The sequence below is a fragment of the Nicotiana sylvestris genome, chromosome 3 (genome assembly GCF_000393655.2).
Source record: "Nicotiana sylvestris chromosome 3, ASM39365v2, whole genome shotgun sequence".
NCBI lineage: Eukaryota > Viridiplantae > Streptophyta > Magnoliopsida > Solanales > Solanaceae > Nicotiana > Nicotiana sylvestris.
In genome coordinates, this window is record NC_091059.1 from 34,034,714 (window position 1) to 34,047,413 (window position 12,700).

General features: G+C 39.6%; 1 protein-coding gene across 1 annotated transcript; it reads right to left on the reverse strand.

Moving 5' to 3' along the window:
• Window positions 1-449: 449 nt before the first annotated feature.
• Window positions 450-1,671, reverse strand: LOC138887215 (uncharacterized). The gene is made up of 3 exons (XM_070168938.1): window positions 1,360-1,671; window positions 899-1,195; window positions 450-530 (listed from the first exon to the last, which is right to left on the reverse strand). Exons 1-3 carry the CDS (start codon window positions 1,669-1,671, stop codon window positions 450-452), a joined length of 690 nt encoding a protein of 229 aa, XP_070025039.1.
• Window positions 1,672-12,700: the final 11,029 nt, after the last annotated feature.

Below are 12,700 nucleotides of genomic sequence, written 5' to 3' on the forward strand. Positions count from 1 at the left end.
AAGAAGCGCCTGATTTAATGTCGCAGCACGATGCAGATTAGCATCACTTGAAATGAATCACTACCACGACGTGGCCATCAACAAATTTTTCCAGATAATACTTTACCCGGTGACCATTGACTCTAAACACCACATTATTTTTATTCTTCAAGTCCAATGCACCAAAGGGTGTCACACCCACAACCTCAAACGGGCCGCTCCATTTAGACTTCAACTTTCCCGGAAACATCCGTAACCGAGAATTGAACAACAACACAAGATCACCTTCTTTAAACTCCTTGTTCCAAATGTACTTGTCATGGAGGTACTTCATCTTCTCCTTATATAAGGACGAACTTGTGTATGCATGGTACCGGAACTCATCCAACTCATTCAATTATGCCACCCTTAAGTTGGCGGCAACATCCCACTTAAGATTCAACTTCTTTAAAACCCACATGGCTTTGTGCTCAAGTTCCACCAGAAGATGACAAGCTTTTCCGCACACCAACTGGTATGGAGACATTCCGATAGGTGTTTTGTAAGCCATCCTATAATCCCATAAAGCATCATCAAGTTTCTTAGACCAATCTGTCCGGTTAGCATTCATTATGTTGGACAAAATACTCTTTATTTCCTGGTGGGATACTTTCACTTGACCGCTTGCTTGTGGATGATAGGGAGTCGTGACTCTTTGAGTGACACCATACTTGGTGAGTAAGGTGTCAAAAGCTTTATTGCAAAAATGTGATCCCCCATCACTTATGATAGCCCTTGGAGTGCCAAATCTTGTAAAAATGTTCTTCTTCAAAAATGCCACCACACTTCTCGCTTCATTGTTGGGTAAAGCAACGGCCTCAACCTATTTGGACACATAATCAACCACGACCAAGATGTAGATGTTTCCACAAGAACTTACAAAAGGACCCATGAAGTCAATACCCCACACATCAAAAATATCAATCTCCAAAATTGTGGTGAGGGACATTTCATTTTTCTTTGAGATTCCACCGGCCCTTTGACATTCATCACAACGCTTGACAAGATCACTTGTATCCTTGTAGAGAGTGGGCCAATAGAAACCACAGCTTAACACTTTGGCCTCCATTCTTGCTATACCATGGTGACCACTATATGGCGAAGAATGACAAGCCCCAAGAATTTCAAATTGTTCCTCCTCCGGTGCACATCTTCTAATCACTCCATCCGTACAAATCTGAAAAAGGTACGGTTCATCCCAATAATAGTCTTGACAATCCCGTTTGAGCTTCTTTCTTTGGTTTGAAGATGACTCAACCGAAATGATACCACTCACAAGATAATTTACTAGATCCGCGAACCAGGGCACCTCTTTCATAAAAATAGCCAAGAGTTGCTCACAGGGAAGGAGTAATTGATTTCAAGGCCATCGTGTGGCCTCTCCTCCTCCTCTAAACGAGACAAGTGGTCCGCTACTTGGTTTTCACTTCCTTTTTGATCTTGGATGTCTATATCAAACTCTTGCAACAAAAGTACCCATCTCATCAACCGGGATTTGGAATCTTTCTTGCTCATAAGACAGCGAAGAACGACATAATCTGTATGGACAATTACTTTTGCACCCATCAAGTACGGGCGAAACTTCTCAATAGCAAACACAATAGCAAGAAACTCTTTCTCTGTAATGGTGTAGTTGACTTGGGCACTATTCATGGTCTTACTTTCATAATAAACCGGATGAAAATTTTTGTTGATGCTGTCGCGCCCCCTTTTTTCCTCCGCGGTGAAAGTCCGGGTTTCGACGTTCATGGGGGTAATAACTTCTTTCCATTTGGGATTTGGGTATTTGAAGAGTCGCCACCTAACGGATTATGGTGTGTTAGGGCACCTTGAGCAATTAACTCATGGACTAGTTTGCATTACCAGAGATTTAGGGTAAGAGCTTAAAATAGCCGTGAGGGGAAGGTGTTAGGCATCCCTCTCGGTCCACAACGGTGGGTCCCGACCGAACTTATACTTATGAATTAGTCATTTTAACACACAAATAGTTTTAACACGTACTTGCAAGTAAATGCATGTTTTGACATTCTAAGCACATGTATGATTCAATTAATGAAATAAAAGAAAAGGTTTGAACAAGTTGCACATATATAAAGGAAAGTAAATTTATTTAAACAATGGGAATTGGGAAAGAGGGGTCCTAGGTTGGTTAGCCTACAGGATCACCCCACACAATGCCCTGTAATCACTCCTCAATGAGGGGCTACACGTGAAATTAGCGCGTAGTCATCATATCCTTACTACCCAATTCCCTCCCCTTGGTCATAGCCTAAAACGTTCTAATAACCTTGAAAAGTATCCTATGCATGCACTACCCGTCCCTTCCTCGTGGCCTTGGAGGTATTTAGGACCTCTAATTTAGGTAGTTCTAGAACTTCCTAAGGTTTTAAAAGGATAAAAGTGTAGGCATCAATAAAAAACAATTAGGACTGCATTTAAAGAGAACAAATACAGGCTCACATTCACCTTCACAAACATAACAAGTAAGTGCACGTCCCAAACAACAGTTTCAAGTATTTAAGAGAAAAACCCTAGAACATGATATCTACGTGAGCAGAGATTATACAGCATTGAATTAAGACAAAGTGTCAAAGACATATTCAGCATGCCTACTGATTTTAGACCTATTGAAAGTAAGCAGTCTCAAACAACAAAGCGCAATTTTATAGTTGCAAGATTTTAATCGCCCTATAGGTTTGCCTATAACAGTGATGTCCTAAGAGTATGATATCTATATGATTAGGAATGCAGTAAAACAATGAACAATTTTTAAACGGACAACTTGAGATCCTATAGACATTTTTTTCTAGCGGTATTAATTTTAGGGCAGTGTTTGAAAACCTTTTAAAGAAGTAGACAGATTTATTTAATTAAACCACTTCAGAATATATAACCACGAATTGAACTGACTAAACTGTTTTAAGTCTTATAAGCATGACTTATAATTAAGCATGAGGTAAAATAAACAGCATACATTTAACCAAAGTGAAACCCCTATAGGCATGATTTCTATAGAGCTGATTTTTTAACCCTGTAGGCATGATTTCTATAGAGCTGGCTTTTTAATCCTATAGACATGATTTCTATAGAGCTGGTTTTTAATCCTATAGACATGATTTTTATAGAGCTGGTTTTCAATCCTATAGACATGATCTCTATTATTGAAGCCATTTTAGATCCTATAGGCATGGTTTCTAATTGTGTGGAAGTAAAACAAATATAACAAACACATTTGCATCAGCATGGGCCCTATAGGCATGGTATCTATCCAAGTTTACCCACAATATATACTACCCTCCCTTTTTCACTAATCACCCCACTATTTGTTTACAATAATTATTACAGACCAATGAATTTAAATAAAAATTACATAAATAAATAGAAATTAATCTATAGGGAGCCTGCAGTAGGCCTAAATTATTTCCAAGCCTCTAATAGCCTCAAATGCCCAAAGTTCATAGCCAATTCCATGTCTAGGTGTGTCAGAGTTCCTTAAGGACCTCAAGGATCCCGGGCAATGCTCACACCTAGACCTTTTATCAAATAATAACTGATTTAGGTGCAGTATGGAAAGGCCAGCTCTGACATGCCAGAGTTCAGAGAGATCTCAAGGATCTCAAATACAGTACACATGTCAGAGGGGCAGAACCTAGTATTATAAGAGTAAAGTGAGAGTACTTGTCATAGTTTTGAAAATAATATAGAGATGCCTTTAGGAGTGAAAAAGTTTTCTGAAACAGGAAATAGTTTGGTGGTAAAAGACAGTTTGAGAAGAGTACCAAAACCCTTTTGAAAAATACCAGATAATCAATTGGTCATAAAACATCCAAATTTAGAAACACTCAACAAACATATCTCACATGGGAATGAAGGAGTTGGGGCACGTAAGAGTCACATTGGGGGTACATGGATAAGGTATAAAGGAAGCATATAGTCAACAAACTGCATAAAACACTTAGGGTCTTAGAGACTTAGCAGGCTAGTCATGGACAGTAAATAGTTAAGACATAGATCACAGTTGTAATACAAAAAGCCTGATATGTCTTGAACATGATTAAACATACAAGCAAAGTTAATCACATACATCAAATAGCCAACATGATCACATAATTAGGGGATTGAATAGATATTCACAAATAGACTGGTTAAGTATCAAATAACTAGGTGAAGTGTAGATATGCTAATCGTATATTGAACATGATAGAGTTTAGACATGCTAGGCAAAGAAGTAAGCAGAAATACAAGTTGAATTCATAGATGATGAACTAGTGCAGGAATGAAACACATAGGGTTGGATTTCAAAATTTAACTAGAGACATACCAGTTGAAGAAGAGAGTGCAGAATATAAAGCAGATGTAGTTCCAATATCTAGCCTTGGCTTTAAGCCGGCTAGACCAGTGAATATCACAAATAACATAGGAGAAAAGAGAGCTTTAGAGTGTAAATGTGCTTTTTTGAACTAGTGTTTGTTGTCAGAAGTGAGAATAGGGAGGAGTTTATATAGTAATCAAAAGGTTAGAAAAATAAGGTAAGGGATCAATTAAGTAGTAATTAGAGAAATTCAGAGAATCAATCACATGTAAAATCAGTGAGTCTTCCCTTTAATCAAGGGATAATCAATCAATGGTAAAACCGGACAGATACTTAAGGAAGGAAATCGAGTACAGCTTAAGTACAAAGTAGGTAATTAGGGGTGAATGCGTATGGGTTTCAATTAAGGAAACAATCAGTAAGAATTATCAAAATAATAAATAAGGCAAGGAAAAATTAATTAAGGCAAGGAGTTCAATTAAACCGAGTAGAGAAGTAAGAATCGAAAGTTTTGTTAAGGAAAAGTATTCAAATCAAACCAAGAAATAAGGACTTCAGAATAATCAAGGGTTCAATCAAAGAGAAAATCATGAAAGAGTAGCAAGTTTAGCAGATAAAATAAGGTAAGAAATGAATAGTCAAGATTCGACACATAATTTCAACACAACAAATAGTTAAATCAATACTGATTCAAGATGAATAGTCAGGATGAACACAAACATATAGAATCAGTGAAAGGTTGAACCAAGAAATGCAGTAAAGGCATATTAAGAAAAGAAAACGTTGAGACATTTAAATGGCTAAAGAGAAATCACAAGACCCAAGGCAAGAACACAATCAATAAACCAATACTCAGAAGCCAAACAAAGAAATGTCAGAAAATTAGGGTTTTCAGTACAAGTGAGTTAAGGTTGTAGTAAACATACAAAATCAGTCAAACACATAAGAAGCAAAAGATCAAACACTCAAAAATTTACCAACTATTTTGAAAAAGAAATCTCAGAAACCCTAGTTTAGAGAAAAATGAAGAATCACTCGAAAATCATACGATTCTTGTAAAGAATCACAAGATTATTGCAAAACTCATATGAAACAAGTCTAAATCATCTCAGATCTGTACAAATTTAAGAGGTTCAGAAGAAAGAAATTAGGGTTTTCGAGGAGAACAACACATATGTGAAGAAACATGCTTAGAAAGCCATAGATCATAGTCGATGTAGGACGATCTTACTCGGAATCATACTGGAACAGGCGAGAAAGGAGCCATAGATGCAAGCCAACTAACCCTGGTCCCTTGAGGGCCCTGGAGATGGCAATACCAACGTGAGAGAGGCTAATAGAGGCTTGAGGGTGGTGAGAAACCACCACAGATAGCCATAGATGAGTGATGGTGAGGTCCGGTTAGGGTTAGGTTTGAGAGCATTTGAGAGAGGGGGGGGGATTTCAGGGTGGCAGATAGTGGAAAATAAAAGGGTTTGGGGGGGGGTCATTTGGTTTATTTTGGGTAAGGGTTGTTTATGGTCGTAGATCATAAAATGATCAACGACCGAGATTAAAGGGTTTTGGGGCCGGATCGGGTCTCCAGGGTTTGGGCTGGGTAAACTTAAATTGGGATTGGGCCGGTACTGGGTTGACTTAGGGCTAAAATTGAAATAAAAAATAGGCCAGGTTTTAAATAGCCACTTTTAATAACTAAATAATTTATAAAAATAATAAGTGAGTACCAAAAATATTTTTTGTGTACTGAAATTATTAAAAATATTTATTTAACATTTTAAAAATATAAAAGACCATTTTATGCATAAATAATGTAATTATACATTAGTATGGGCTATTATTACAAAGATGTGCAATTTAGCTTTAAAATATAAATTTAATTATTAAAAGTACACTAAAAAATATTTATACACTACGTTGGCATAATAATGAATTTAGATGGCTAAATAACCATAAAAGTTATACGAAGGATAATTATTGGATATTTTATAAATAAAAAGAGAAGAAATAAATTGATTTGAGGCTTTTAAAATTATAGAAAAATTATAAAAATGCTTATGCATGCTCATCACTGCATATGTGCTATTTTGAAAGTATATATATGTATTAAAAATATATGAGGAAAAATTGGGTATCAACAACTGCCCCTCTTTACTCGGGAAGGATGAAAGAGTTTTCGGGTAAAGAAATGATGACCAATTTTGATCGGACGGGATGTTTTGAAAGACAGAGGCCGAACTCCGGTCTTGAGTTGCCTACATATCCCTGGTTTTACAGGAATCAGGCCACGTGTAGTTCTGGATTCATTGGCAGAATATACCGATGAAGTCATTGCAAGAACGGACACGAGATTTTGGAGTGGATGCGAGAGTGGTTATGGTGAACGGTCCATGTTTGAGATAGTTGAAGGAACTAGAGCAAGGTTGCTTCTTCTATGATAGTAGTTGCTTGTTGTTCACCTACAGTTAAAGAGATGCTACGGTCATGTATTTGTGCGAAAATTTAAACATGATGCAGATTCCCTTTGGACCATGAGGGTTGTCTTTGGACGATTAAGATGAAGTCCTTGGACCATGATGTCTTGAGCCATGAATTATTTAGTGAGGGATTCGCAGGCCATGAAATGGTGTTCTCGGGCCATGTATATGGTGCCTCCGAACCATGACGCCTTTGAATAATGATATGCAAATTTGAGGGATCCTTAGGCCATGACATGGTGTCTTCCGGCTATGAGGATGATGCCTTTTAGACTATGACGCCTTTGGATAGATTGGTGTTATTTCAGCCAATGAGATGCAATAATATGATACTACCTAGACAAGGCTTAGTCTTTTGAAATGCATGGCAGGGCTTAGCCCGATCGAAACAAACAAATGGTACCAGAATAGAGCAATATTCATGCAAAGAGGGACAATGCCTAGTCCCATGCGAATGTGGAGGCAGGGATTAACGTCATGCAGTATGGAGACAAGGATTAGACTCATGCAGATATGGAGGCAAGGATTAGCCTCATGCAAATATGGAGGCAGGGATTAGCCTCATGCAGTATGGAGGCAAGGATTAGCTTCATGTGGTATGAAGGCAGAGATCAGCCTCATGCAGATATGGAGGCAAAGATTAGCCTCATGCAGGTATGGAGGCAGGGATTAGCCTCATACAGTATGGAGTCAATGATTAGCCTCATGCAAATATGGAGTCAATGATTAGCCTCATGCAAATATGGAGGCAAGGATTAGCCTCATGCAAATAAGGAGGCAGGGATTAGCCTCATGCAAATAAGGAGGCAGGGATTAGCCTCATGCAAATAAGGAGGCAGGGATTAGCCTCATGCAAATATGGAGGTAGGGATTAGCCTCATGCAAATATGGAGGCAGGGATTAGCCTCATGCAAATAGGGAGGTAGGGATTAGCCTCATACAAATATAGAGGCAGGGATTAGCCTCATGCAAAAATGCAGGTAGGGAGGCAGGGATTAGCCTCATGCAAATATGGAGGCAGGGATTAGCCTCATGCAAGTATGGAGGCAGGAATTAGCCTCATAGGGAGGCAAGGATTAGCCTTATGCAGGTATGGAGGCAAGGATTAGCCTCATGCAAGTGGGGAGGAAGGGCTTAGCCTCATGCAAATACAGAGGTAGGGATTAGCCTCATGCAAATACGGAGGTAGGGATTAGCCTCATGCAAATATGGAGGCAAGGATTAGCCTCATGAAAAAAATGTGCGTGACAAGGCTTAGTCCCATGCAAAGAGCGAGTAGTATATTTCTTAGTTGGAGATATATTCGGTGTCTGAGGGCCGGATAGATAGTGAATTTGCTTTGTGTATACATGTTTGTGAATGCTATCGCTATGTCAAATGTACCTGTGTTCAAAGAAAAATTGTAAGTTTTGTGAGGGGAGGTTGGTTCGTGCTTCTGTTCGCTGGCCTTGCTTTGCTCCATTCCGGAGGCCTTTTTGAGTTTCCCTGGGAAACACCTGACTGTTACAATAATAAAGTTTTTGAAAATATGCAATTATTGACAAAAAATAGAGTTATTTTAGAAACATGTTGAAGTATCAAGTGATTTTTTAGATGACTAGTGACTGTAACACATTTCAGAGACATTGCAGCTTCCTCATGTTAGAATTTTGAGGGTCCTCCTCAAAATTCTATCCCAGTTTGGTAGATGATCCTTTGGTTGTGTGCGGGTAATGAGCCTTGTTGAACCTTCTTCGGAATTTTGAGAATCCTTCTCAAAATTCTGCCCTAGTTTCTTAACCAATTTCTGACCGTAAATAGTCTAAGCATAGTATCTTTTGACTGTGTTTGAATTGGTTGGTTTTGGCTAGATTTATCCATCCATCTCTGCAAGTATGAGTGCTCCTGCTATTAGCACCCTGTGAACCATGTAATGACCTTGCCAGTTGGGAGAGAATTTTCCTTTGGCTTCATCTTGATATGGGAAGATCTTCTTCACCACCAGCTATCCTGGAGCAAATTGCCTTGGTTTGACCCTTTTGTTGAAAGCTCTGGATATTCTATTCTGATAAAGCTAACCATGACATACTGCGTTCATCCTCTTTCCATCGATAAGGGCCAATTGTTCATAGCATCTTCTTATCCATTCTGCATCGCTGAGTTCGACTTCCTGTATGATTCTTAAAGAAGGAATCTCTACCTCGGCTGGGATGACAGCTTCGGCACCAAAAACCAACATATAGGGAGTTGCCCCGATTGATGTGCAAACTGTAGTGTGGTATCCCAACAAAGCAAAAGGTAGCTTCTCGTGCCATTGTTTGTGGTTTTCTACCATCTTCCTGAGTATCTTCTTGATGTTTTTGTTGGCGGCTTCTACGACTCCATTCATCTGAGGTCTATAGGCTATGGAATTCTTGTGTTTGATTTTAAAAGTTTCACACATGGCTTTCATCAGTTCACTATTGAGGTTGGCAGCATTATCAATAATGATGGACTCGGGAACTCCGAACTGGCAAATGATACAATCTTTGACAAAGTTTGCAATGACTTTCTTAGTGACATCTTTGTAAGATACAACCTCTACCCATTTTATGAAGTAATCAATGGCTACCAGAATAAACTTATGCCTATTTGAAGTAGTGGGCTCGATCAGGCCAATGACATCCATTCCCTAGGCAGCAAATGGCCAAGGTGAGCTTGTTGCATTGAGCTCATTTGGCGGCACCTTTATCATATCAGCATGGACTTGGCGTTGGTAGCATTTGCGGACATACTGGACACAATCTGTATCCATAGTCATCCAAAAGTAACCGGCTCTAAGTATTTTCTTAGCCAAGACAAAACCATTTATGTGCGGGCCACAGGTCCCAGCATGTACGTCATCAAGTAGTTTAGAAGCTTCATTTGCGTCGACACATCTTAGCAATCCCAGATTAGATTTCCTCCGCTGTGGAAGTAGTGATTGGATAATCTCCGGAGTGTGCGTTTCAGAGTGTGGTTCGCATGCTCTGGATGGTCTCCTTTTGCCAAATAGTCCTTGATGTCATGGAACCAAGGTTTTCTATCTTTTTCTTCTTCAACATGGGCGCAATATGCCTATTGATTATGAATTCTCACCGGGATAGGATCAATGTAATTCTTATCTGGATGTTGTATCATGGATGACAAAGTGGCCAATGCATTGGCAAACTCATTCTGAATTCTAGGCACATGTCGGAATTCTATCTTCGTGAACCTCTTTCTCAATTCCTGCACATGGCAGATATGGAAATATCTTGGAATTATTGGTGGCCCACTCTCCTTGTACTTGGTGCACAAGCAAATCCGAATCACCGATTACTAGCAACTCCTGAATATTCATGTCGACCGCCATGTTAAATCATAGTATGCAGGCTTCATATTCTGCCATGTTGTTGGTATAGGGAAATCAGAGTTTAGCAGATATTGGATAATGTTGACCGGTTTTTGATAATAAAACTTCTCCAATGCCCACTCCTTTGAAATTTGTAGCTCCGTCAAAGAACATCCTCCAACCATCGTATTCTTCGGTAATGTCCTCTCCTACGAATGACACATCTTCATCAGGAAAATACGTTTTCAAGGGCTCGTATTCTCCTCCCACCGGATTTTTAGCAAGATGATCTGCCAATGCTTGTCCTTTGACAACCTTTTGAGTTACATAGACGATATCAAACTCACTCAACAGTATTTGCCACTTGGCCAACTTTCCAGTCGGCATGGGCTTCTGAAATATATACTTCAAAGGGTCCATCCTGGATGTGAGGTATGTAGTATAGGCATATAAGTAATGCCTCAATTTTCTGGGCCATCCAGGTCATAGCATAGCAAGTGCGCTCTAGCAGAGAGTACCGTGCTTCGTAAGGCATGAACTTCGTACTCAAGTAATATATGGCTTGCTCCTTTCTTCCTGTCTCATCATGTTGTCCCAGAACACATTCGAATGCTCCATCTAATTCAGATAGATAGAGTAGTAAAGGCTGCCCTGGCTCTGGCGGGACCAGAACCGGTGGTGTGATAGGTACTCCTTGATCCTGTCAAAAGCTTTCTGGCAATCCTCGGTCCAGCTTGTCTCGGCGTTTTTCCTCAATATCTTGAAGATGGGTTCACATATGGTTGTGGATTGTGCTATGAAATGATTGATATAGTTGAGAAGTCCTAGGAAGCTCATCATGTCCTTTTAGCTCCTAGGTGGCAGTAACTCCTGAATAGCCTTGACGTTAGATGGATCCAGCTCGATCCCTCGACGACTGACGATGAATCCCAGTAACTTTCCTACGAGAACCCCAAATGCACATTTTGCGGAGTTCAGCTTCAAGTTGTACCTCATTAGCCTGTCAAAGAACTTCCTCAAGTCTGCTATGTGATCTGCGGCCCTCTTAGATTTGATAATGATGTCGTCTACATACACCTCTATCTCCTTGTGTATCATATCATGGAAGATGGTTGTCATGGCTCTTATGTAAGTAGCCCTAGCATTCTTTAGACCAAATAGCATCATCTTGTAGCAGTATACCCCCAAGGTGTGATAAAAGCTGTTTTCTCTGCATCTTCCTCATCCATCCAGATCTTGTGATAACCCGTGAAACAATCTACAAAGGATTAGAGTTCATACTTGGCATATTTGTCGATCAAAATATGTATGTTTGGTATTGGAAAGTCATCCCTGGGACTTACTCTGTTTAAATCCCGATAGTCAACACATACCCTGACTTTTCTATCCTTCTTCGAACTGGCACAATGTTAGCTAACCAGGTTAGGTACTCAACCACCCTGAGAACTTTGGCTTTGATCTGCTTGGTAACTTTCTCCTTGATTTTCAAACTCATATCTGGTTTGAACTTCCAGAGTTTCTGCTTCACTGGCAGACATATGGGATTAGTAGGCAACTTGTGAGCCACTATGGATGTGCTCACACCAGTCATGTCATCATATGAGCATGCGAAAATGTCCTCATACTCTTTTAGGAAACGGATGTACTCTTCCTTCTCTATTGGTGACAAATGAATGCTGATACGAGTTTGGTTGACGGTTTCGACGTCCCCCAAATTTACTGCTTCGGTTTCGTCCAGATTGGACTTGGGCTTATTCTCAAAGTTTTCAACTTCCTTGACAACTTCTTCGGGTATCTCATCTTCTTTATTTGAATCACTATTCTCATGTTGCGTTGCCTCATTGCATGTCACAGTCACCGGTTCATAAAGAAAAGTAATAATAATGCTGTAGAAAGAAAAAATGTACAAAATAGTAATGAATAATAAAGAGAAAATGCATTTGATTAAAATTAAACAACATCCAGACAGGTGCATCTCGATGAACCGAACATTTATTTTGAAACAAGTAATTCTTTAAATCAAAATTACTAAGAATTTTAAATGCCTAGAATGGCTATAGAAATAAAGTCTGCCAAGCTACCCAGGGACTCGGCGGGCCCATGATGGTGTGGCGGTCCAATTCCTGAGAACAAATCTCTTCTTCACAGTCTAAATATTAAGGCCTTCTTCCTCCTCCTCCTCTTCAATTATGGCACTACATTCCATGTTTTCATCCTCCAAGAACAGATTCTTCAACCCAGCTAACAGTTCCTCTTCTGCAGTCCCCCATATTGTATTAGCTTGGTGAAAAGCTTGATCTAGATGTGGCACTAGTTGCTCGAGAGGGTAATACAGTCCGCGCCATGGAGGTGACCTGTCATTGTATTCTTGCCATGTGTACTAATATCTGAGCCCAAAGGTAGTACAATGACCCTTCAGCCGTATTGTTTTAGTGATACCCTAGAGATTCTTTCCCAGCCTTTTTCTGGGCTCATACCTAGACCATGCCAATATGCTTTCTATTTTACTGCTTCACCATTTATCTTTCTCGACGGTATTGACACGTTCAATGTGATGATAGGTTT